The sequence below is a fragment of the Sander vitreus genome, chromosome 5, assembly GCF_031162955.1.
Source record: "Sander vitreus isolate 19-12246 chromosome 5, sanVit1, whole genome shotgun sequence".
Lineage (NCBI taxonomy): Eukaryota > Metazoa > Chordata > Actinopteri > Perciformes > Percidae > Sander > Sander vitreus.
The window spans coordinates 4455001-4481420 of NC_135859.1; the positions used below are offsets into that span (position 1 = coordinate 4455001).

A 26420-nucleotide genomic window follows, 5' to 3' on the forward strand; every position below is an offset into this window, starting at 1 on the left:
GTTGAAGGATATGTTATGAGGTCCACATGTGAAGCACTGGTGTTGAATAAAAGGCTGGCTCTCAGTTACAGGCTGCAGTAGAACCCACTCAGCTGTGACCCTGGGCGACTGGAGTGACCCGCTGGATCCCGACGTAGAGACGCAGACCATTTACAAGCAGCTCCTCCAGGGCAGAGACAAACTCAGGTCGGTGGGGAAAACATCCTCAGCCTGGATGCAGTTCATTAACTGTACACTAGAGGTCAATGTAGCAACACAGGAGTGCTCTGCTGCTGCTGCTGCTGCTGCTGCTTGACAATACAGTCAAATGTTTAACTGTCACTCTATGGCAGGGTTTTTCCTGCATAGAGGAAGTTTTGGCGCCCCCCAAAAGAGTTTTTAAGCCAACCCCAAAGGAAAATCACCAGCACCAAAAAGACAAGAATTGAGAATAAAAATTCAGCAATTCAAATCCTCTCTAAATGTGTTTAAGAGCAATTCACCAAAACAACTGTTAAACAAGCAGAACGTAAACTTGAATATGAGCGCTGATCTCAGTTTTATCTCATCTCAGTCAGGCTGTACTGGACTCTCCTGGTGATTTATTTAAATATAAATATTATTACCTAACCCTTTTTGTTAATTGGGGTTTTATTTACTCAAACATAATATACATTTTTTTGTATATCAAATTGTCAAAAATAACAGGAAAATGCATAGATTTCTGTCAAATAAGGTAACACAGGCTCATCGCCTTTACTGTACACGGACCGATCATGCCCCCCCCCAAAAAAAAATAAAAAATACAAAAACAATAAAAGGCCCATTCTGAGCCAGGAAAAACCCTGCAGAATAGTCAGTGATCATATCATTATTTCTTCTGACTGATACTGCAGGAAAAAATATGTGGAGATGCCAGACGCTGATCAGACATCCAGCAATAACGAAAAGATCAACTGTGGTGCTCACCCAGGTGAGGCAGCAGTCATGCATCCAAACTGTACATTTTCTGCCATGGAAGGATCCTCACTAATGTGTATGGCCTCATGTTGTTATTATTATTATTATTATCTATTTTTGTTTGATAGCATTGTACACTTTCTGCCTCACAGATGGTGCAGAATGCAATGTTCAGCTGTCGAAGCCAGGTCCGAGCGTTGCTGCTCGGCTGTTGGCGGTGATAGAGGATCTGGAGCAGGCTCACGCCACTTTCCAGCGCCGAGAAATAGAGGAAGGCACCAGTGTCATTCTGAATCTCTAGACTCGACACAGACTGGGATCCACTATTAATGCCTGAACAGAAGGGGGGGCCCCGGCATCCTGTACCAACACGAGCGAGCATCAGAAAGTCACTCTCTCGATTGTGAGGGAGACAAAGTGGCCACAGGGTGCAACCTCTTCCAGCTTTTTAGTACATTTCCCGCTGTAAAGGGCAGAGGGAATTCTGCCACTTTGAATCTTTTTGTATTCTCTAAAGTGCCACCGACTTCAACAGCGCCGGGGAGAGATGATGATACTTGGCGATGAAGGGGGGGGGGGCGAGGGACTTTGAAGCACGATCTGACTTGATATTTTTTATGTAGATAACAAGCAATCTCTTGCATGGCCTGCATTCAACCACTTGTTGTGAAATGTGAAAAAAATAAGCTTTTATATTTTGAGATACTCTACATGGCCTCAGTCAGGGTCACACATTTTTATGCAAAAAGCTTGTTGTAGTGTAATCTACAGTACCTGAATGTACTGTACATGTGTTTTTATCAACGTTTTGTATTTTATTGAGGCAATTTTTCCACATGTAGCAGTGACATTAATGTTATAGGTCATACCACCATTAGTTTATGAAATGCTGTTGCACATGCCACAGGATAACGCTGCCTGTACAGTGAGCAAAACTGAATATTATTTTAATCGTTGCTTTGGTCCCTTATACAAAACAATGTGCTTTTGTTTGGTGCTACGGCCAGTCAACTTAAATGTTTGGTTCTGATGTAATTTGCATATTTAAAATGTCCTTACACTCGATGTAGCCATTCCTGAAGTCATAAGGGTAATGTTTGATTTACCTGGTAATATAAAGTTCATACACGTAACTGAGGCAATAGAACTAACAATGTTAGGGTTGGTTTTTCAATTAGACAAGTTTACATTTTCTTGAGATTTTGGGGCCATTGTATTTGGCTCACAGATGTCAGGATATGTTTGAGATGCCAAATTTGTTTTTAAAAATGTACGTGCTTCAAAATAAAAAGAAAAAAAAACATTTAAAAAAAAAGAAAAAAAGAATTTTGAAGCACTCAAATCAAGCAATTTCTTTGACATATCTGTGACACACAAACTGTACATGGAGATGTTGGAAAGCCATTTCCCGTAGAGCGAGTAGTGTTGCTGTCTTTCCCTTAAACAGAGAACAGAGAAGGTCAGCGAGTGTAATGGAGATCAGATCTGTGATCTCCTAGGCCACCCTCCCTCTGGAGCTGTTAACATCATATTACATTATAGTTACAGCTACTGTAGCGTCTGTCTTTCTTTTAGAGGAAGGCATATATGTGTGTGGAGGAAACATTCCTTCTGCTTTTAGATGTTATGCTATAGCACACATGCCAGACATGACAATCAATATTTTACATTCTCGACTAAGCTAGAGTAAACATCAGATGTCGCTTGTGGACTTGATATTCCCTGAATGAGGGCTTTTATTCTGAAAAAAAGAAAAGAAAAACACTACCGTCTGTACTTTATTTTGCAAATACACAATGATGGCTTGTTCCAAGTGGATTGTTACTGTGAACTAAACACAACTGTATTATTCAGTAAACTATTATTTCAGCAAATAAGTGTTGTGTCAAATTTGTACCCAGGAAAACAAAAGGTACACGTCATTATAAATGCATTAAGCGTTAACTTGGGTTGCATGCAAGTGTCTTATTAGTCCAGGTCGGACTCAGTGCAGGCAATGACTTTCATTCATTCATGGTATCACAGGAAATGTCATTACATGAGCTTCATTACGTGTCTGACAGATCCCAGAGCAGCCTCGCAGTATCATGGTTACCACGCTTCCCCTTTGTTCAAATGAATCATTTAATCAAACCACCATAACCACAGACTTCACAATCCAACAGGAGTCGGAATCTAAAGTTAAATTATGCCACACAAACAATATTTGCAACCGTTCCTCCTCCCGGACTTATTTAAATGCTAATGAGAGCTGACCTACCTGCAGTGATAGCGCAGAGTCTCCCTTCTGGTTCTCTCATTAGGCCAGAGAGGTGAGTGATACGGGAGGAGGCATCTATCAAATTATAGATTATAATCCAATAATATATCATACATTATTCTGAAATGGGACATTCTGTATAATGAGGACTTTGGTACTTTACATATATTCTTTTTCTAATACTTTTATACTTGAATAAAGTTTTCAATGCAGGACTTTGTAACTTGTAAGAGTAGAAATACTCTTGAGTAGATGATCTAAATACTTCTTTAACCTCTGGAGGGGTGTGATGAGGCCTTGGTTACGGCCTGCTTTAGTATGCGCCAACCACAGCACCAACATACAGCAGCCTGTGACAGAAAATGACCATAAAGCAAATTTACTGCCAGTGAGAACTGTTTCTGCTGCACTCCACAGCTCCAGCAAAGCTCATTTATAACCATATAAAGAGGTAGGGAGCAAAGAACTGCCTGATGAGAAAGAAACGGTGGTGCTAAATGAAGGAGAACATACCACCGTGTGTATGTGTGTGTGTGTGTGTGTGTGTGTGGGGGGGGGGGGGGGGGGGGGGTTGATGAATGAGGGAGAGCCAATGTGACAAAAGGTGAAACAAACTACCCCTGTCCAGGGCACATTTATTTTTCCACAATAAACACACAAACATGCAACAAGGTCATCACAATTCAATAAAGACCGATGGATTAAGAAGCCCTTTATAGTTTAATCTGTCTCTCTATATCTTCCTTTCAGTTGATCTCAGTTTCTCTTTGTGAACCTTTTTAAATAGCAATATGTAGACACTGCTTAAGAGAACTCAAAGCACACACACATGATTTGAAAATGTCCATTAAAATGGGCCTTTCATACGCGCAACATTCTGATGTTTTACATGTTGTCGAAAGAGTGAGGAGAGCAGCCAAACGCTGCCTCGTCCCCATCTGTGTAAATCAAACCCAATAGAGGAAATAAAACCCTTTCTAACTAACTGGAGTAAGATATTAAACAACAGTGCTAAACCACCAAAAGACCTGGGTGATAGCTCTAAAGAAGCTAGGATGTTTTCATACGCAAAAAGCTATGCATCGTCAATTAACTGGCTCACAGTTTGGTTAACATGCACCTCTCGGAGAACATTACTGTATCTTACTGTATAATTTGTTTACTAGACACGCACTCTGCACACATTCACACCCACTCGCACAGACAAACAGATACAAACACACAGTATATCCACACAGTACAGGTGCAACTGTAAATATTCCATATGTTGGGATACAAGTGATTTCACCCCTTATCCAACTTCTAATCAAATGGAACATAGTATGGAATGCATCTTAATAAGAGTAATACAGCAATTATATGTATTAGTTCTTTTTTTTTAGAGACAATCATCATTGAAAAAAAGACAACAAATATGTTTTCTAATACATAGCATGTGAACATCTTCGGATCGAGACTCTTTGAATCCTGGAGGTAGGCACCCCATAAAGAAAACATCCGTTGTCATTTAAAACAACAAAATGTGCCTTCTTGCTACACATAAGTCATGTATTAGATCTTTAAAATTGCATAAACACCATCTTTCTCTCTCTCTCTCTCTCTCTCTCTCTTTATCAGACAAATACCAAACCATGTTTTATTCATCATTCCCATATAAGTCTGTACACACCTGAAAAGTCTAAAGGGCCTGCAATCGTTCCTACTACAAGGCCAACACATGGAAAGAAAAAAGTCAAAAAGGCAAACATTTGGATTTCTCTGGTTGACGAATCTTTACTCAACATGGAAAAAAATTCCCTGATAGGTTGAAAGCATTCTCTCTTGCTGTCCCGTATTATAAAGGGAGTCAAAAAGGTTGTTAAGGAGAAAACTTGAGATGGAACAGGCCAAACAAAAACTGTTTTCAACACCTGGGTCAAACATCACACAAATACTTTTAGTGGTTTGCTTTAACCTGTGCCTGTGCCAGTAAATTGAAGTTTACCACAGATTACACAGATGAAAACACTTTAAACCTAGCTGAAAACTTGCTTTAAAATGAAAAGTGTTATTTCATAACACCAACTACTCGTGAATAAATAAGTAGCATTTAAAGCTAATATCCCTAGCTGAACACTCAATGAGCTAGCTTACAGCTGACTCCTGTGGCTAGCTAGCAACGTACTTCGCTAGCTTCAGACAATGGTACGTTACCATCGCTGTTCTTGAGGTGAACAAACACCGACTGGACAAACCGTCTACGTTTGAATTTGCGGAAATAATACTAGGTGAAAATACGCTTTTCTTTGTGTCTGAACACAAATACAAAAATCTCATTGGAATGAGAGAAATTGTATTGTGTGTTTGTGTAAAGGCTCATTCATGCTCTCTTTAAACGAAAATAGATACGTTCATTTCAAACAATGTAACCGTCACTGTCCACGTACTTCCATGCGTCCTTTACGTTGCCATGGATGTTAAAGGAACAGGCCGACTTAGTGGGACTAGCTTATTCACCATAACTATATTCTCAGAAAGGCAAAGCAGTGCTACTTCTGCTACTTGGGCGGAGTGATATGCTTGCAGCACCGGAGAAGCCCCGAGCAGAGAGTAGCAATGCTTCGCCTTTCTGAGAATATAGTTCGCAGTTTATATACGGTTAGAAGATGGCTGTGTCTCATGTGACCTTGTTATTTGTACACGCTGTGACTATACAAATCACAACATGTAAATAGGAACATGTTGGTGTTATTTTGTCACTTATTCGCAGCAGTAGGCTAGTTGGAACTGATTACCTTCAGGATCCGTGCTAGGCTAAGCTACTGGTGGAGCCGTCGGACAGAGTTACAACACGCACGGAGATGAGAAGGGTATGTATGGACTTATCTAACTCTGGGGGTTACGGTGAATAAGCTAAAGTCCCAATAAGTAGGTGTGTTCCTTTAAACAATACATCCACCAGAGAGAGCTCAAACAAATCGGTGTTGCATGGACCTTCACTTTTCCTCTGCTACGTCCAACTTCCATTTAATTCCCATGCAATCTCCTCCCCGCTGTTCTATAGTAACCAAATTGTCTATTGAGTAAGTATATCAGTTTAAAATTTCTAACTCACCTACCTCCCCCTAACTCGCCATTGTTAAAATGTCTTTGTTGTGTCCTATGATCGTGTCTCACTTGAACTACTGCCTACACTGGTCCCATGATTTCTGTATCCCTCCGTTTTTTTCCATATGCGCAAGCGTTCAGAAAACATGCACAAATATGGACAAAATGCAGTGGTACAGACAGAAGGCTCGGTCCGTATACGTATCTAACGTTGAGCATAAATGAGCCTTAAGACATAGTTAGGAGATGATTGATGACAATAGGTTTTCAAGGCCTTTAAATGTAGTAATTCACTGCACTTCGATTGACAACTGTACTGACGGAGGTCAGTCCCACCAATCTGTTGCTCCAGTTAGCTTAAAACAAACACTAAGAACTATTGGTAACACTTTACTTGAAGGTATCTACATAAGAGTGACATGACACTGTCATGAACACATGACACTGTCATGACACATCAACCCTAACCGTAACTCTAACCCTAACCCTAACTTGTCATGACAAAAACTGAATGACACTTAATGAGAGAAGCGTTATGTCATAAACGTTTATGACTTGTTTATAATATTCATGACACGTTCATGACAGTGTCATGTCACTCTTATGTAGATACCTTCAAGTAAAGTGTAACCAAACTATTTGTAGCTTCTATTTAACCCAGGCGCGCCATTTTCACCTTCAAACGGAACAAAGACTGCTGACTGCATCCATTCCCATGTTCTGGACAAGTAGAAAAAGAGAAATGGCCCATTCGGGGGGAACGGACATCTTCATGCTGCTAAAGCTCCCCCACCGATAATAAAGACACATTTACTGTATTTATTGGAGTCCCACAGGGGATCAACTACACAGATTCTACATTAAGGTAACGACAGCAGCATACGCTAAGACTACTTGTAATATAAGACGTCCATAACATGTCATACATATTTCAACAGTCCCTGACATACTGACAAATTCATCTTTGCCAGATTTTATGTATTCATGTTAACATGTGCCTGTGTAATAGGTATCTGTATATATCGGTCATTTTATATTTTTTCATATAGAAGAGTATAAAAATAAATTAAACTTACACCATCGACTCAAATTGAGCTTGAATTTAAAGGTATATCACACCTGCAAATGTATATCATATATATTCTTCAAAGCATCGCAAGCGGGTTTATAAACATCAACTTCAAAAAAAAGACAGATTTCGTTGCAATTTAAGACATTTTCCTAAAAATTAAAACGACTGCTTAAAACAAAACTGTTGCCTCAAAGTGCTATGGAAGACTATGATTCACTTCAAAATGAAGCTCACAACTGGGTGCTCTCACGACAAACCTTACATCAACACCCCCGCTCATTAAAATTGATCAGATATATTTATGGAAAATTATGCAGCACTGGGTTATCTTTTATCTCAGAGTAAAGAAACAGCACAAGATCTCCACCAAGGACTTTCAAAAAATCTTTACCTCAAGGGCATAAAATCAGAGGGGGAAGAGGAGAGCGCAGGAAAAAAATAGTTCCCAGCGAACTACATACTAGACCAACATTTGCGTGGTTCGTAGAATGAAGTGCTCTGCTGCCTGCTGAGCAGGAGGAGGAAAGTGGGGGATTGGCCATACATCAGGATCGGCCTTAACAACTCTTGAGTGAGCTCACACAGGGAATAAGATGTTTTAGCAGTGGAGCCCTACGCTCTGCCCAGAAGCAAACAAGCTCACAAGAGACTTGTGGATCGCAGGCTAGCAGGAACCCAAGATGGATCTCCAAGGGAGAACTGTTGGTGTTTGAAAGAAGAATATCCATTTGTGTCCAAGTGTGTTCAGCTATTCTCCTCAAGGACCTCAAGACAGCATATTATTGCCTCAGAGTACTAAATCACACACTCAGCCCTCATGTGGTCAGCATGATGGATCGTGCCGATGCCTGGGTTTGCCTCCAACAGGGAGACAAATAATGCAGGCTTTATATTCACAAAGGTCAGCGTCATCAGTGTGTCAACAAAACAAATGAGTTTAACCTTGGAGCGTAGCAAATCCCGCTTCACAACCTCAGCCTGTCAAGTTCCAACACCTCGTAACAAGCATCAGACTGACTGGTAAGATGCTTGTTTCATCTATTTCACATCTCCTCTCATAGACAGTCCACAAGCTTAACCATACAACATACGTTTATTACCAAACACTAAAGTTTCATAGCTTTTTTATCTTCCTGGAATCTACTTCATGCACTGCAGAACACACTTCCATTTTAGAAAACAACTGACCCGAGGTATCCGAAGTGTAAAATGTCAGAGACGTTTGGAGCAACTTTACAGTCACATCACCAAAAAATCCTTTAAAATCACAAAACCAAGTTTCACCGCTTGTTACAGGACAATATTTAATTATTAGAGGAAAAAAGGGGGACGCAGATAATCAATTCATCTGTATTCATTCAAAATGCTGAAATTCTCTTCAATTTCTCTACACAATATGAAGCACCAACTGATAACGACACCTCACCCGATTGCAGGTATTCGCCCGACCTTCATTATGCAGAGTTAGTCTGGGCCATGCATTCTGGAGTTCAGCATTTACAAATATGCCTATGTATAGTTTTGGCCCCTCATCAAGTGCAGAGTAACAGCTTCAGCTTGAATCTAAAAAGGGTGAAATACCGTTTACCAGGACAGAAATCTTACCTTTACATTCTACAACCCTCGGAGAAAATTTGGCATGAACACAACAAGCTCACAGGCTGGATCAAAAGACAGGGGAGGGGGGGGGGGAATCTTAGGTTATACAAATCAAGATATTGACCATAACCACGTCATTTATTTTGCTTCCGTTGCTCTTGTGCCGCCACTTCTGCAGGGTGATTTCGTTCGTGGGGAGTAAAGAGATATCGGCTGCTTGTTGGCCCGTCATGCAGTGTCCTGTACTCTGGGAGACGGCGGGGCATGGTGGGTTGTTTTTCCTGTGTGCCAGCTCAGCCGGCCATCACTCCTTCAGGTTGTCCTCGCCGACCCCCTGGGCCGACAGCTCTGTCAGGACGTTATCCAGGTAGTTAGGGTCGGGGTAGCCGTGGCCGGTCAGGTTGGAGCCGAATTCTGTCTTGTGGTGGATCTCGTTCCACACCACCGTGTCCGACTCGCCCGTGGTGCTGGACGTGCCGATGGTGAAGATGAGGCGTCGGTCCCAGGCCATGATCAGCAGCTTCAGGACCTGGAGAGACAAAAGAGGGTGGGGAAGGAAGAAAGTAACAATAATGTTAGTACTTTTTTTTTTTTTATTATGTTTGTTAGCCCACTTAGCTACTCGCTACTCAGAGAACCAGGGTTACACAAGTAACGTCCTTCCTTCCTTCTTTTATTTGGATCCCCATTAGCTGCTAACAATGTAGCAGCTACTCTTCCTGGGGTCCACATAAAACACCCACAACATATACATAAACATATCAAACACACAATTTTACATCCATTTAAAACAAGACATATAGTGCAAATAAAAAAATATCACTGTACATGTTTTGTAAATTAGTGTCAAATAGAATAACATCACAATCCGACAATAATAGCCCATCATAGTTAGATTAAATAATGTTTACGATAGTTATTGTTTAAGAGTTTAAGTTTTTTCTAAGTAGTCTTACTTAGAAAACATACTAAGCAGCCTTACTGGGTGCCTCCACTATGATAGTTGGCAAGCTATTCCACATTGTGATGGCTCTAAACACACATACAGACCGGCACACAGCATCAGTCCGGGGTTTTTGCTTGACAAGTTTTAGTTTAACAAAATCTTACAAAAATACAAGCACCGATCGCAGTAAGAGCAAAAAAGCTTTCCCCACTGAAGAAAGAAACTCTCTGCATCAAGGTGCACTGGAATCCAGCATGCTTTTAAATGCTTGTTGAGCTGCTGCTGTTGTTTTTCTTGGACCGGTGTCAGAGCTTACCTTCCTGCCTTTCTCGTTGTCAGGGAGGTAGCAGTGTCGAGGGAACCCTCTTGCACTGAACTTCTTCCCGGGGTTGGGATGCTCATTGGTCTGGTGAAAAAATGTCAAGAGCAAAAACAAACGTTACGACCCCTTCCCTTCCAATTACGACTTAATTGTGTAGTCAACAGCACCCACAGGGCGAGCTTTGAGCTTTAAAGTTCACGTTGCTTACAATGCTCCTTTGTAAAAAAAAAAAATCATTGAGAGATATGCTACTGTAAATATCCAAGTATCTCTTTAAGTATCATATTTCAGAAAGTTGCTCTCAAGGTTCCAATGTGAGAAAAAGCTTGATTAAATCCTAATGCGTCCACGCGGGCGTCTGAAGGGAGTCAGAGGTAGCACAGGTCACCACCGAAATCTGCTTGTCAACTCATCACTCCTCACACTTATTAATGAAGGAATCATATGAAGTTACAGTTGCATGGTCAGTTGAGGTTTAAATTGTGTTGCAAACACGTAATTGCTATTCCAAGCCTTTTCCTGTGTTTTGCGGCCTTTATTAGGCACAATAATTGAGCAGATTAAAATGTCACATTTGTTCCCCTCTTTAAATGGGAAGTACATGTAGCTCAATGAGACACACCAACAATAGCGACAAACCAATCTGAGTGCAAAGCAGCGGAGGATGCTGAATTTAAACATGACAAAAAAGAAAACAGACATCACGATATTCGTTACAACGAGGGTTGACAATTGGAGCTTTTCACAAAATATTTACACAATGAGATTTTAGAAAAAGTAAAAGAGTCATGTGGATATAATGACTAAAGGCTGATTTATGCTTCTGCGGATGCTCCACACAGAGCTTTCGCCGTAGCCTTTATAAGTGGCCTGTGTGTCGCCACAACGTGTAGTTACATTTTTAGAGAGGTGCACGTCAGGCTATGGCGTAAGGTCGGTACCTCCACGTACTTACGTACCCACGGCGTCCATTTAACACAGAAGCATAAATCAGCCTTACAGTGTGTAAAGGCGTGAGACACACCAACACACCAATCTGAGTGCAAAGCAGCCGAAAGATATTAAATTGTGGAGTGGCATGTATTGCCTTTTGCGTATTCCTGTGATGATTCTCATTAATTTGGTGATATTTTGCTCCATACAGTCCATTACAGAGCTGCACATGAGGATTTTTAGAGAGCGAGAGGAGAAATAGAGGCAGGAGACCTACAGAAATGTTCCCTGGCTATAGCGCTGCTGTGCTGACCTGAGTGGTCAGGTCACCCCCAGTATTTTCTGTCCCCTGGGACACTAAGCCTGTTCCTCTGGTGGAAAAAGGTCAGTTTATTGACTCTATTAAAGCTCCTGTCAGCAGTCAGGATGAAATATGCAACCTTTTCATCTCACAAAGCCAAACCCAGGCTGCAAAAACATGCTCTCCCCTCCACTGCAAATATGACCTCCATTGGATCGGTTTCATTTAAATTTTTCTATCTATTTATTTATTTATTAGATATACTGTAAATGTTAGATGTACTCTAAAAAAGCCTGCAAATGAATAGATGGTGGTAAAGTGTAGGGCTGCACGATATGAGGAAAACATGCGATTATGTTGTTGAATATTGCGTTAAGGATATTACTTGCAATAAATAAACAGATATGAAGTGTAGTCCGTTCTGTTGCTTTCAGTATTCTGCTATAATACAAAATTGCTTGATTAATTTAAAACAAATGAGAGGAAATCATTTCCAACATTCTTTAATTAAACAAAGTGAATACTGAATTGTATATAATTAAAAAAAAACTAAAAAAGAATGACCATAAAGCCATAGTGCGTTGTTTCTCCCCATGAGGAATTCTTAGTAATTACTGTAGAAGAAGAAGAAGAAGAAGAAGAAGAAGAAGAAAACTGTCGGGCGTCCACATGATACAAGCCTTCCGTGACCGCGCAACCCCCCCCCTCCTCCTCGCAGTTGCTAGTAGCCAAGGAGGACACGGAGGATTAAAAAAAAATGATGGACTCTTCAGAAGAGGTAATTATCTTCACTCGAGTTTCTGCGTGGGGAAAGTCACCGGACACCACAATCTTCTGAACATAGCCATACATAGCCATACTGAAAAATACAGAGAGAGTTTTGTGGAGCTGATAGTCTTAATGAGCTTTGTATCAACTAATTTAGCAATGGCTTGAATGTAACTGACGTTCATTAAAGCGTAACTCTCGCAAAATGCAACCTAGGGTCTTTTTGTGAATGTACAGGAGTCAAACTTTCGTTTAAAAGCATATTTAGGACGGAATCGCCACTTTTACCACGATTTACCGTATTTTCGTTTTTCGGTCAAATGGCCTTTTGAACTGGAGTGCTAGCGGCACTTTTATGCTAGCCTCAAAATAGCTATTTTTAAAATACTAAGAAGGCTCGACACAACATGAAACTTTGCTCCAAGTATCACCAGGGTCTCTACACCCTAACGAAAGCATTGACAACATTTTTTGTTGTCACAGAGTTTACTAAAAAGAAAGGTTTTGAGCAACTCACTGTAGCTGTTGTTCTTCCGGTCGCCGTCTATCGAGCCAGTCAAAAATAGTCGAGGGAGGAGAGTAAAGATGGAAAGCTCCAAAAGCTTAGTTCTATATAAATGCACGGATAATTCGTTGTTTTTTCATTAGTGAAACACAATATTGACCTTGCAGTTGAAAAAGGAGCCTCATATAAGAATGACATTTCCTCCTATGGAGTCTGTTCATTCGCATTCTGAGATCGCCTATTTTTGACTGGGAAAATGGCGGATAGCGTAAACAACAACTGCTAACATGAGTTGCTCAAAACTCTTTCGCTTTCTTTCGCTTTCTTTTTTAGTAAACTCTGGGTACACAAACAATGTTGTCAATGCTTTCGTTAAGATGTAGAGCCCCTGGCGATATTTCAAGCAAAGTTTCATGTTGTGTCGAGCCTTCTTAGTATTTTAAAAATAGCTATTTTGAGGCTAGCATAAAAGTGCCCCTAGCACTCCCATTCAAAAGGCCATTTGACCGAAAAACGAAAATACGGTAAATCTTAAAAGTGGCGATTCCGTCCTAAATATGCTTTTAAACGAAAGTTTGACTCGGGTACACTCACAAAAAGACCCTAGGTTGCATTTTGGCGAGAGTTACACTTTAATATCAAAAAGTTACGCACTAAAGCTTTAAAGTGCAGTTTTCTACTGATATTTTCTTTCAACTAAAACAAGAAAATCTGAGTTTCTTTTGTGATATGTCGCAGCTTTTCGCGATATGTTTATTTCGCCAGTTGCTACCGTGATGTCAATAAAAAACGATACATTGTGCAGCCCTAGTGAAGAGCCTATCTCTATTCAGAACCACTGTGTGATCTCTAAGAATGCTGCTTCCTCAGGCTTACAGAGCCACAACAGCTCACCTTCCTGCACTGATAACCGTCCGTCACACTAAAGCGGATAAGCAGCAGTTGTAGAAAGGGCACGGATTTAGAGAGGAAACACAGTGGATCAGGGCACAAAAGCAGCATGGTGGATTTAGTGAAGTGACACAATTCTGACCTGGATACCGGCAGGAATGTCGTAGACAATGCGGATGGTTTTTGAGTCTGGGTAGCCGGGCAGGCAGTGAGGGATGACGTGGTACTCCATCTTCCCAGGAGGCTGGGTGCCTGTTTTCTCCCCATAGATGGTTTTGCATGTTGGACACTGAAGACTGCCATCCTGGTTTGAAAAAAAGAAGAAGAAATATAATGACATGACATTAATAACAATATAATGATTGCTTTAATGGGACAGTTCACCCAAATTAAAATGACATTTTTAACTTCACCTCTTGTGGTATCGAGCTTTACTGATAGTTTTGGTTTTATTTTGTGTTTTGAGATACCCGTCTCTGAGATTTATGCCTCCACTCCAAAACAATGGACATTAATGAAATTTAGGTTATGGTGCTTAAAGCAAACTTGTATTTAAAGCTGCCCTCATCAATATTTTTATATCAACGATGATCAAAAGGATTATACATAATGTAAAAGGGTTCGCTTCTGGGGATGAACCCACAGAGAATTATCAACCAACTTTGCGGTTCCCCTCAGAACTATGGGGCCTTTCAGTTCGTTGTTGTGGTGGTTTTACAAACTACAAATGTAATGTTTTGATCCACTCTCGCTGGTCTCATCAACATCATTTCCAGCGGCAGGCAGCTGTTTTCAGCAAAAAACTAAAAATAAACGTGTTGTGCTAATGGCAAAGTTAGCAACTAGCTAGTCTATATCCTTGACGTTCCACTTCCGGGATTGCTCCGTTCCCACCGGCAAATCCACCGGATTTCACTCGTTTAGGCCGGATATCTGTTGCCTTGGGCTTCCTTTGTGTTGGCATTTTAAACTCGGATTGATTCATGAGGACTATGGTTAACCTTTTCTCATATCTCTGCAGGGTAAATCCAGACAGCTAGCTAGACTATCTGTCCAATCTGAGTTTTCTGTTGCATGACTAAAACAACTTCTAAAAGTACACATGTTCCACCAAAACAAGTTCCTTCTGAGTCTATTTTGCAGTGGCACCGGCCAAGACGATTGTGATTGGTTAAAAGAAATGCCAACAAACCAGAGCACATTTTCCTCCCATCCCTGAATGCTGTGTGGAGTACCCAGACTCTCCTCCAGCGCGATTCGGTGGAGGGTCTGGCAAAGCGAGACTAGCAACTAGCTAGCGAGCCAAGTGGAATATTTAGCAGCTGCTAAAGAGACAGATATTTGATATTTGGGCGAGAGACCAAACCAGAGCTAAAAGAAGAGATTTATTGGGCTGCTAAAAACACAACTCCAAATGAATGCTTATGTTGCTCTGTATCTGCTGGATGTGTGAATAGGTTAATTGCTACCACGTTAGACATAAGCCCCTTTCACACATACACTGCAAACCTGAAATTATAGACATTACATGACGGCAACAAAAATGTCTCATTGGAGAGACAACGAGATTCGAGAACTTCTGTCAGTAAGGGCCGACGCCGAAATAGTCAGACAAATTTAAGAATGGCAAGAGACTCAGTTGTTAATGTGTAAAAGGGAAACTCCAGACGATGTCGGGACCTGATTCCTGGGACATTGTCCGGAGTTCATATGTACATATAAGCTTATATGCTATAAGTGTGATAATATGTTAATGATGCTTCAGAGTGGCCAAAAACAATCAATTAATACTGCTTTAAAAAAAATCAACAGCAATGTCTTTCCAGAGTGAATGTCCTGGTTACTTTCTCCTGGACTGGACAACAGAAACAAGAGTCCCAAAGAAAGCTGTTGACAGGGTGTTATACATAGTAGTAGGGATATTGTTCCCGGAAAGGTACTGTTGACATTTTCAAATTTAGTTTTTCAATGCTTTGACAACAACAAGGCGGAAGCAGAAATCTCAAAGACGGATATTTAAAAAACCTGGACAAATAAAACCAAAAACATGGCTAAAATATGATTGCCATTTGTGTGATCTGGCCTTGTAATAGTAATTGATAAACTGATTTGATATCATTAGAACAACTATTGCTAATGTTACACTGATGGCTATTGGCCTCTTCTGCATTAGCAAGCAGTACTTTTGTATTTCAAAAGTAAACTGAACTGAAGTGAGCAGAATGTAAAATGATTTCACAAAGTACTGTCAAGTCTGATATGACTGATCTGATAGGACCATATAAGATCCTCATCTGTGTGCAACCATATCAAAGCCTGATCATCTGCCAGTGCCATGCAATCCGGTAAAACAAGTTTATAATTTGAGCCGACAGTGACATCACAACAGCGTCTGGCTCACAAGCTTTTGCCCACCTTATTGCCATTGTTGTACATGGCCACCAGGCACAGCAGATGGTACATGTGCCCACACTTGCCAAGTTTGCCCACCAGCTCTGGCTTTATGCCTTTGTGCTGCAGGACGCCTTCATAGCCGGATGACATGACCAGCCTCTCCATGCAGATGGTACAGTCCTGCAATGGCCAACCAAAATACTTCAGCTGCCATTCTACATGACTGTGTATTTATTTCACACTTGGTTAGGACATCAAACGGTCACAGAGTGCATATCTTGGTGGGCACAAAACTTTGAAGTCATCTGTGTGTGTGTGTGTGTGTGTGTGTGTGTGTGTGTGTGTGTGTGTGTGTGTGTGTGTGCGTGTGCATGCGCGTGTCTTTTTCATACCTCATCTGGCGCCACTTTAATCTTCTCTGTGTATCGTCGCACCACATCCTCTGGGTTTTTGCCTTGTCATAGTACAAAGCATTAGAGAGGTTAGATGGCCATTGGGGAAAAGCCAATCTTGCAACTTACTTACACCCACACACCACAAGTAAATATGAAAAAAGGGCAAGATGGACCACTGGATGGCATTTGCCTGTCATTGGAACACAAGAGAATAACAGCTAGCTCTTGATGGATGACAAACGTTCATCAGTTTCAGCGGTTGCTCTGGCCTGAGCGTGCCTGCAGCCATGCTTTATTTTCTGATAAAGAGTGTGAGTGTGCATGAGTGAATGTGAATGTAGTATGCATGTCTGTGATGTGGAAGAGGTCACCTTCGAACTAGCATATAACAACCCAGCCATCCCCACACTCTCTGATAATCCCTGTGTGCAACTAGGCTAGCATGGCTGAGAGCACACCCACAGCTTACACCCCTAATACGCTTACAGGCAACCTCTTTTCCCCCGAAGCCTTTGTTTGTTCATTTGAGGGACAGCCAGCGAACAGAGGGAGGGAGAGCAGTGGAGAGCGACAGAGTGAGCAAAAAAAAAAAGAAAGTAAAAAGGTATAAAGGGTGGGGAAGACGGAGGAGACAGAGAGCTGTGAAGAGAGGGAGGAGGGAAAACAAAAGAGACAGAAGAGACTCAATTACGCTTTTTACCCCATTACTATTTGATGGCTTCATTAGCCGGATCAAACGCCTCTCTGACCTTTTTCTGTACGGAAAGCAGAGAAGGATAAGCCTTAATCTCCCTGCACGAGGTTGCACATTTGGCTGCTGTAACACATGTTTAAAAAAGGTCCTAATCATTTCTAAAGAATTTTCCTGGAAAGAACTATGTAATTTGTAACTAATTATAAGGAAATATAGAGACATGGCTTCAGGGATGGCCTGTCGGCCTGTCATGTTAGCATGCTGACGTTAGCATTTAGCCCAAACCATCGCTGTGCCTACGTAATGTTAAAGCCTCACAGAGCTGCTAGCATGGCTGTCTTCTTTGAGTTAAGTTAGTTGGGTTGAGTACATCAGAATTTCATTGGTTTTCAGAGAAGATTTGTGGAAGAACTGCCTCTTAACCCCCACCTAATATTTATCATTCATTTATCAGTTGAATTGCAGACATAATCCTTTGCAGGAACCTTCCAGCCACATATCAGTTCCTTCTTAGTAAATCATAGGAAACTATGGGGGCTGCATCCTCTGCTCTGAAGGGTTAAAGAGGACAGCCCCGGTGCAGGGATGGAAGCCCGGCAGCCTCACTGATCAATTAGGACGAAGACTCCCCTGGGAAGGCTGGCGGTTTCCACGGCTCCCATCAACCAGCACTTATTCAAGCACAAAGCCGTCCAACCAAAACCCAGATCCCCTCTGGAACCAGCTCAGTGCAACAGTCCCTTGTTAATTTCTTTCTTTACAACTGCCTCTGCCATTCTGCATGTAGCCTAACACCTATAAAATTGTTACAGTAACACTTTCACTGTGTTTGCTCGTAAATCTGAACTAGCAATCATCATTACATTTTATAGGAGCTTTTTGAAAGGTACAGGAATGATTTCCTGACTAATCCTCAGCGACCTTGGGTGAGGTTGGATTTATTGTAACACCCTCACCGAGCTTTAACGGGAGGCATTTAAAGAATAATTATGGAGCCTTGATCACACTAAAACACACCGAACAATGGACCAACAGATCCCGTTGCTCTGGACGGAGGCCAGTGAAGGATATTAGAAGCACTTTTCCGGTGATGGCTGAGCGTTACTGCGCAGCCTCCAACTGAGCTTGAAGACGTAGATGTGACGTGAGCAACCTGTCTGAAAGTTGAAAGTCTTCTGGTAGCTGTGCCAAGAGAAATCTCAATCATTCCCAATCTTGCAGAGACGGAGAGCGTAGGTATATGTAAGGAGATAACATGGGCACAGGCTAACTATTGCTAACTAAAATGCTAGTTAACATTAGTAATTAAACTTAAACAGCTAATGTAAGTCCAAACTGCCTGCGAGCTTCTCCTGTACTATACGGTAATTCCTCTACTATGCGATAGTAAGTCGTGTGGTTATGACACAATGGTTTTATTTATTTTTACATAAACGTCTGCTACGGAGCCATAACGTGAGATACAAGGTAATGGAGCCTTTTATACATTGTTGTGTTTCTTTAGAAATAAACAATGGACAAATAAAGTCTTTAAATGTTTCAGATGTAAAGTTATTCACTGTCAAAGTGGCGCCAAAATGAATGGCAGTCAATGGAATGCTAACGGTGGGTGATGGCTTGTTAGCATCAAAATGGCGCCATAGGAGGTGCGCGTTGTGGAGAGAGGCTTACCCCCTTGCAAACAACAGACTTAGAGACAGCTGATACGGAAACATCCTGCAAAGCTTGGCAGGACGGAGAAAGTCTGCTGGCTATCAGTGGTTGGTCTATTCCTCTCCTCAGTGCATTTCAAATGTTTTCACTAACACACTATAACAAAAACAATGGTAGCATATACACGTCTTCATATTCATATCATTCTCTCCATATCTTACCTCTCCTCAGGTGCTTTTTCTTGGTTTTGCGGCGCATGCCATTGATCCCTGGCACAGGCTTCATGTCGCTCTTGTTGATGGGTGGTGGGTGCAGTATGGGCTTGGGGGCCCGAGTCAGGCAAACCGGCAGACCTGCAGCGCACATCAGGATACCTGTCATGCCTGAGGCATATGGACAGCACACACATACACACACAGAAGAGTGGAAAAAAGCACTGATTGTAAATGTTCAAGACCAAGTTTGACCACAAAAAAGGCTCTTTTTAGTTAGTTTTTTAAGCAGATGGTATACAATATATGTAGACTAACCTGCTAGTGCTGGGTGCACTGGTCCAGATCCAGTCAGGTTCTTTACTGGGAGGGCAGGAACCCTACAAGAGGAAAGAAAAAAAGGACGTTCGGTGCTCAAGTACCTCAAGGCCACAGAAAGTGACTTGCTCAGATCATACATTCATTCAGGGTCACACTACCACCTCTTGTGGCCATGTGGAGACATCACGATCTTCAGAAAACACTGATCATCTTCTCTGTGTGGCTAGGATTGCTTCATGCCATGCCAGTCCATTCTTGTTTTTACATTCCATAAATGGCCCTGTGATCTCTAAAATAGTACAGTAAATGGTCCTGATCGTGCACCACCGCCTGTTAACGCCACAGCTGAGAAAAGCGAGAACAGCAGCTCGTTCGGGTCTGCATGCCACAAAAAACACTCAAGTTAAAATGCCACATGTGCTTCACCACAGAGACAGAGACAACTGCGATGGGATGAGACAGCTTGACTCATGTACAAAGCACTGCAGCAGAGCTTGATTCAGGATGACATTTGGAAAGGCTGGCGTTCACAGCGAACACAGACGACAAAGACAGTTGACTGGCGCACTCTTCCTGATCTGTGGAGCGGACAAAAGAACTTGAGGCACTAATATGAGCAAGCAAGCCAGTGAGTCTCTTTACAGAGGGCCGGAGCCTCAATTTAACCAGCATCCCACAGCGGGGGCCACAGAGCAGCAGAGCTCGGGAACAAGTTTCAACAACAAGCCAAGTTCTCGCGAGAGCACAATTTGAATTTGCTCAGCGAGTCACTCTGGCATTGAGTAATGACGCTCATTAACTATGCCCTTGTAGCCGTACTGCACCAATCACATCGGTGTATCTGATATAGGCGGGCCAGAGGTAAGCTAAACAGATGACGACAGTTTAATCTACCAGTTAGCTCTGCTGGTAGCTAAGCGTATGGGGCTCTGGATACGTCACCCCGTGTATTGTTGTGATTGATCGTAGTGTTATCCAATTACGTGCAGTGAGATTTTCAAGTGCATTGGTGCCGCCCCTCGAGTTGGGCCATTTTCATTACTCAATGCCAGACCCTTAATCTTTCGGATTTGGGTCTGGATTTCCAGCAACAGAACATCAAGTTAAATCTCAGCTTCAGGATAGAGCGGCCCCATTTATACTAGGGCTGTGCATTTAATTGAATTTTGATCGCGATTACGGCTTCTAACGATCACAAAAACAACGTAATCGAGAAAAACAATTGTTTTGCACATTACGTTTCGCAAGTAAACTCTTATTTTGTCTTGTGTTCTGAATGACACATGCACTTTCGCCCCTCCCAAAGGCTAAACCCACTCAGCCAATAGTCAGCGAGGTTCTGTTTGTGGTATCTGGTGGCATTTAAAAATCAGCGTGAGTGAAGATGGCGGAGGAAGAGAAGCACTTGGTGAGCAAAAGGGGAGAGCAAATTCCGTTGTCGCGGTTTTTTGAAGCTCAATAAATGCATCTTTCCAAGTAAAAGTTAAATAATCGTGATTTCCAATATTGACCAAAGAAATTGTGATTACCATTTTTTCCATAATCGAGCAGCCTCTAATTTACACCTGGAATCTTTATGTAAATTAGTGCAGTCCATGTTTCCGACAACAACTGTTTTTGTGCTGTTTAAATGAACAAAAGTTCTAATAAGCTCTGTTGAACCCTCTGTTCACTACCTACTGGGCTCCTGGAGCAGACAGACAGAGTTAGCGACTCTCTGGTGAACATAGTGGAGCATTCAGCAAGATATTTTTGTAGGAAGTCTAAATTAGCCATATTAGCATAACTAAACTAAACTAAATTAATATTTTAAGATTAAATGTATGAAAAGAAACCTTATCATGGACACAGTGTTGTCAGTACATTCAATTTTGAATAGAACGCAGATGAATCATTTTGTAGCTCTCACTGTTCCATCTTCATCCCACCACATATTTGCATTACTGTCCTCGCAATAATGTGAAGTCAGCCACAATGTGCATCGTATCACTCGCATGCTTGTGCTTGTGTAAAAACACACACACACACACTGCGTTTCAATATCTTTGTGGGGACCCGTCATTGACATAATGCATTCTCTAGCCCCTTACCCTAACCTTAACCATCACAACTAAATGCCTAACCTTAACCCTTACCCTCACCCTAACCATAACTTAATTCTAACCCTAATCCTAAAACCAAGTCTTAACCCTCAAACAGCCCTTTAAAGTTGTGGGGTCCAGCATTTTGGCCCCACAAAGCTGTCCGGACCCCACAAGTATACTGTATTCCTGGTTTTTGGACTCCACGAATATAGTTAAACAAGAACACACACACACACACACAAACACACACACACACACACACACACACACACACTACTGTATATTGCACATATACTTCTAAATCTTTCTGCTCTTTCACCATGAGATCTTTGGCCCTGCAGCTTTAAGACGTTTCACAAATCCGCATCAAGAGGCTGCTTTCATATTAGCGAGAGCCTTTGTTCCTGTGCCAGGGGAAGCCCTTCAAAAAGGACGCTGAGGCTGACGTGTCCTATCACATCTCTGGCAGGGACTCACTGCACGTTGTGCCTCACACCAGTGGACCAGAGAGCAGGACCAGCTGACCGATGGGAATCAAAATGAACGAAAACGGGGTGTGAAAGTGAAACAGCTTTGATTTTATGTGCAGGATTTAGTTTCAGGCAAAGACGGAGTTAACGGGGGAACTCACCTGCTGCAGTCGCTGCCTGTAACAAAAACTGACTGGTTGATACTTCACCGCACTCAGCTGCCCATCATTCAGTGAAAAGCAGAATGAGTTATTCTGTTTTCACTGCTGAGGAAGTGACCTGAGGAACACCTTATATCAAATGTAGAAAGTTGATACTCAGTAAAACCAAATTAGGTGCTGCCCAGTGGGAGAGTCCCTCCTTCATTTAAACATGCACTTAGGCCTGAATCAAATCAAAACACACCGTGAACAAGACGCCTCCCTTTATGAGTGCATGTATAATTTAGCTTGTTTACTGTGAGCCCTGTGATCAAACAAATCATTTACATTAGGAGAAGAAATGAGACAGCACACCACGAGAGCCCTTAACGCCATCTAACTGTGTGCCGTTTGCACAAACTACACACTCCTATAAGCATACAGAACAGAGGATCTGTCAAGGATCCATAACATCTACTGTATTTAATAAATCGGGAAGCCTCTGTGTGTGTATGTGTGTGGTCTGTCTTTGAAATATTTAATGAACCGTTCATCCAATCTACTTCACACTTGGTTTCCTGGGTACCCAATGAACTTGGGGTTTGGAAGATGGAGCAGTTTGGACAGCGTTGGATATTAAACTGTGAATAAAACTAAAAGGCCGCGGAAAAAAGGTTGAGGTAAAAAAGCACTGCCATAACGCTGGCTCTTCCGTGTCTACCCTCACTCCACATTTCGCTAGGAGGAAACTCAATGAAAACCCTTCACATAAAAGCCCAGCTTAAATTCACTCGGATCATTTCGCTTAGAGGAAACTCAATCAAAAGGCATTTTGCTGACACTATAGACTATATCGTATTAAGTTGCTGTAAGCTGTAAATTCACCACTTCTTCCTTCTCACTCAGACTCACCCTCTATGCTCACCCTGGGTCCGGTTGTTCAAGTGTGCTGCTAACTTATAACACTAATAGCATTACAGTCGGCAAAATACCCCCGCGAATCAAATCCATACTTCAACGTTAACCGTCAAGCCACTAAGCCTGTTTGGAAATTAACACCTCTGCTGAAGTGTTAAAAAGACAACAATAAAATGTAGTTAAAGAAAAACTCTTTATGTGTATTGCCTTCCACCTTTTCCTCTGCCCCCTCTGTCGCGCGCGCCCACGCACACACACACACACACACACACACACACACACACACACATCGAATCCGTCTCTGTACTCGGTCCGGTTCTGGTGGTCGATTAACGCAGATATTTGCTGACTGCTCTCATTACGGGCCAGATTGCATGGCGCATGGCGTCGCCATCAGTTCATAAGGCAAATGTCTGTGATTACTCCACATTTTAATTGTGATATTTTGTGAGCAAATTTTGAATCTGCCACATCTGTCAGGTAAATGTGGTAGTACAATGTTTTTGTTTGAAGTAGGAGTCCACAGTAAGTCAGTAGTAGGCTATACAGTGTGGTTGCTAAGTACTTTGGGGTCCTTCTGTAAGTACTGGGTACAATGGTTCTGGAGAAAGCTTCAAGCAGCCATAGCACAGGCCAAGCAATCGGCCCATTCCAAACAGGCATATTTTGAACTGTACTAGTAACATTAATTAGGAATGCTTCTCATCTTTATTGCTTTCCAATTCAGGCAAAGATCTCAAAGATCAGCCAGGGTGTATTGCGTAATAAATATGCAATGTTGATGCAAACAGGTGCACACTGTGACAGCTGCCAAAAAAACAACCAGTAGCAGCTACAGATGAGCATCATCTGCTAGACTGAAAGAAACACGCTAACACACTTATCTACTCTGTTTATTTTTTTACAGAGACAGATAGATCAACATCTCGCAAGCAAACTCCCATTGCGCCATACTTCATTATTTCTGTAAAGCGTGTGATTACTTATCTATGCACTGCAGAAATTGTTGTTATGCAAGGCTGCACACTTTACCAGCCAGTCAACCTGTAGCCTGTGTGTAGCTGTGACCCGTCATCTCATTCTGCGTGCTGCTAAGATTTTTTCTCTTGATTTTTTATTTTTTCGAAATATGCCCCTCTGGAAGCACTGACCCAGACTGTCCTGGCTGTGCCTGGAGCGCTGGGGTTTAAGACACATGCCACCTCCTGACAATCCCTAACACTGGATGATTTCAAGGGCTAAGTCTGGCATTAATTCTTACCTTTTGCTCCTTATTCCTCTCCCTCTCTCACATCACATTTGTCTAAAAAGACCATCATCACCAATCTCTATCTATGCTAAAAAATAAGTAATTGCCGACTCAGAGAGTATCCCATGATCCTGAACGACAGGCTACGTTCGTTGGCTCATGCTCACATCTTACGAGCAATTATACCACATCATCAGTGTAAATAAGAGCAAGAGCAGATATTTTCACCTCTCCATCATAACACAGTTGTTCCAGCACTAAAGCTTCGACAAGGCACATTCAGCCAACCAGACTGAACCTCGTCACCTCTGCATTTCTTTCGCCCTGCCAACTCTAATTTTTCTCTTCCTCCTGACCGGTGTTCACTTCTTCGCTCCCTTCTGTCCATCAAGCCTGGCTACACTCAAACCTTTGATAGAGGAGGACAGCTAGTGTGCTGCTGAGGAATTTCCATTTCCAATGACGGTATTTTTCACCTCTAATGCTGCAATTTCTGACCTAAAACCGATGCTATTAAAACCCTGCCCCTACATACCTAACCCATTAACACCAGATTAAAATATGGCCCCTGTCAGGTCAGGGCACTGGGGTCGCTGTCCCTCTTCTGTCTCCTGCTCAGTTGCATCCGTCCTTTCCTTTGGGGAATCTCCAGCCTGCCTTGAGGACTTAATCAGACCGAGAGCAATGTGATTCCCCAAATAGAGAGACCACATTAGGCCTAGTTAGGAAAGTGCTAAGGACTAATATCTCCTCATCTGTTTATTATGCACTATAAAGACAGTGAGAGTGGGGTTGGGGCGAGAGAAATCTAGAAGTGCTTAATTGCATATTGATGTGAGTAGCGGGAGGCAGAGGCAAGCCCTGCTCCATGCTGCACTGAGGGGGGGGTAATGCACTTTACAATGTACCTGAAATGCACTAAGAATAAGCAATAACGGCACCAAGAAATCCCAAATTGCATCATCGCATTGGTCCAGATGAGCTCTCATGATTTATTCATTAATTTCAATATTAATTTTGATCATGTGATGAGCACCAGAGCAGAACGGTGCAGCAGCCCACTGAGGGATAATGATCTCTGCACTCGGCACACAGCCCCCAGGCCAAAAACACTCAGATGAGCAGTCTTAACATAAGCAGAGTGGAGCCTGTACACACACACACACACACACACACACACACACACACACACACACACACACACACACACACACACACACACACACACACACACACACACACACACACACACACACATTCCTTTTGTCTAAACTCGGTTAAATGTGCGTGAGTGAGAAAGTGCAAAGGAGGAAGTGGTTTGGCTGACAAAAAATGGAGAAAAGAAAAATCCCCAGACATCTTGTGACATTCTTTCTGCGTTCATTCCACCTCAAAATGTGTTCCTTTATCTTTCAAACAGATAATTCAATACAAGCACATCTTATATCTCCATGTAATCATCATCAAATCTTGTAGCTTCTAAAATGTGAGTGTTTGCTGCTTTTCTATGACAACAATCTTGTGTCGCAGCCCTACTTGTATGTATTTATAATATTTAACAGAAAAGTCAAGAATAAGTAAGTAAGACACATGCAACAGTGTGAAGAATGTGTGAGCTCAATCATTTAAAAGAAATCTAGAGCAGCCTGCATCCGTTGTTACTATATACGTGACCTTGATTCACTCACTGCAGGGCTTCAGTTTACTGTTTAGGAGATAGCATGTAAATGCAGGTGGTGATATAGTGGGCTGTGTCAAACTCAGTAATGAGATAAACTGATCACTGTTTACACAAACCAGCAGATGGTGCCACTTTTAATATTTGTGCACGCAAGACGGATGCATGAAGCAACACAGCCCCCAACCCTTTCATAGCTCACAACCAGACAATAGAAAGATCAATATTTGAACTGCATCATCTTCAATGATACACGGGTCATAAAAACACATACCGTGTTAGCTTATGCACAGATGAAACGTAAATGTATATATGAATATGGTAGACTTATAATCAGATAGTGTGGTTGCTTGTGTATTTAAGCAGCAACATAAACTCACCAGATATGTCAGATATCTTCCTCGCACCCAGCGCCAGTTACATTACGGTGTGGGTGTGTGAAAAACAGATCTGATGTTTTACATTCTGTGTGGGTTCCTCTGTTAGCTGTCTGAAGCACACTTGTGGGAATGCACGACTGAGTTCACATTTGTATAAGTGAGTGTGTGTGTGTGTGTGTGTGTGTGTGTGAGAAAGCTCTCATGTCCTT

The 26420-nt window shown here is 42.0% G+C and overlaps 2 protein-coding genes across 5 annotated transcripts in view; one reads left to right on the forward strand and one right to left on the reverse strand.

Moving 5' to 3' along the window:
• The window catches only part of rasal1a (RAS protein activator like 1a (GAP1 like)), a 20684-nt gene extending 17852 nt beyond the window's left edge, over positions 1-2832 (forward strand). For both annotated transcript variants that reach the window (XM_078250120.1, XM_078250121.1), the window contains 3 exons: positions 66-186; positions 876-952; positions 1092-2832. In XM_078250120.1, coding sequence (XP_078106246.1) covers positions 66-186; positions 876-952; positions 1092-1240 — 347 coding nt within the window. In that variant the 3' untranslated portion in view covers positions 1241-2832. The remainder of the gene's footprint in view (positions 1-65; positions 187-875; positions 953-1091) is intronic.
• A 972-nt stretch (positions 2833-3804) lies between these two features.
• dtx1 (deltex 1, E3 ubiquitin ligase) overlaps positions 3805-26420 on the reverse strand; it is a 58914-nt gene continuing 36298 nt past the window's right edge. For 2 of the 3 annotated variants that reach the window (XM_078250130.1, XM_078250129.1), the window contains exons 4-10: positions 19290-19351; positions 18981-19142; positions 16410-16471; positions 16039-16197; positions 13766-13927; positions 10220-10309; positions 3805-9486 (exon numbers count right to left, since the gene is read on the reverse strand). In XM_078250130.1, coding sequence (XP_078106256.1) covers positions 9262-9486; positions 10220-10309; positions 13766-13927; positions 16039-16197; positions 16410-16471; positions 18981-19142; positions 19290-19351 — 922 coding nt within the window. In that variant the 3' untranslated portion in view covers positions 3805-9261. The remainder of the gene's footprint in view (positions 9487-10219; positions 10310-13765; positions 13928-16038; positions 16198-16409; positions 16472-18980; positions 19143-19289; positions 19352-26420) is intronic. The other variant, XM_078250131.1, reaches the window with a different exon arrangement.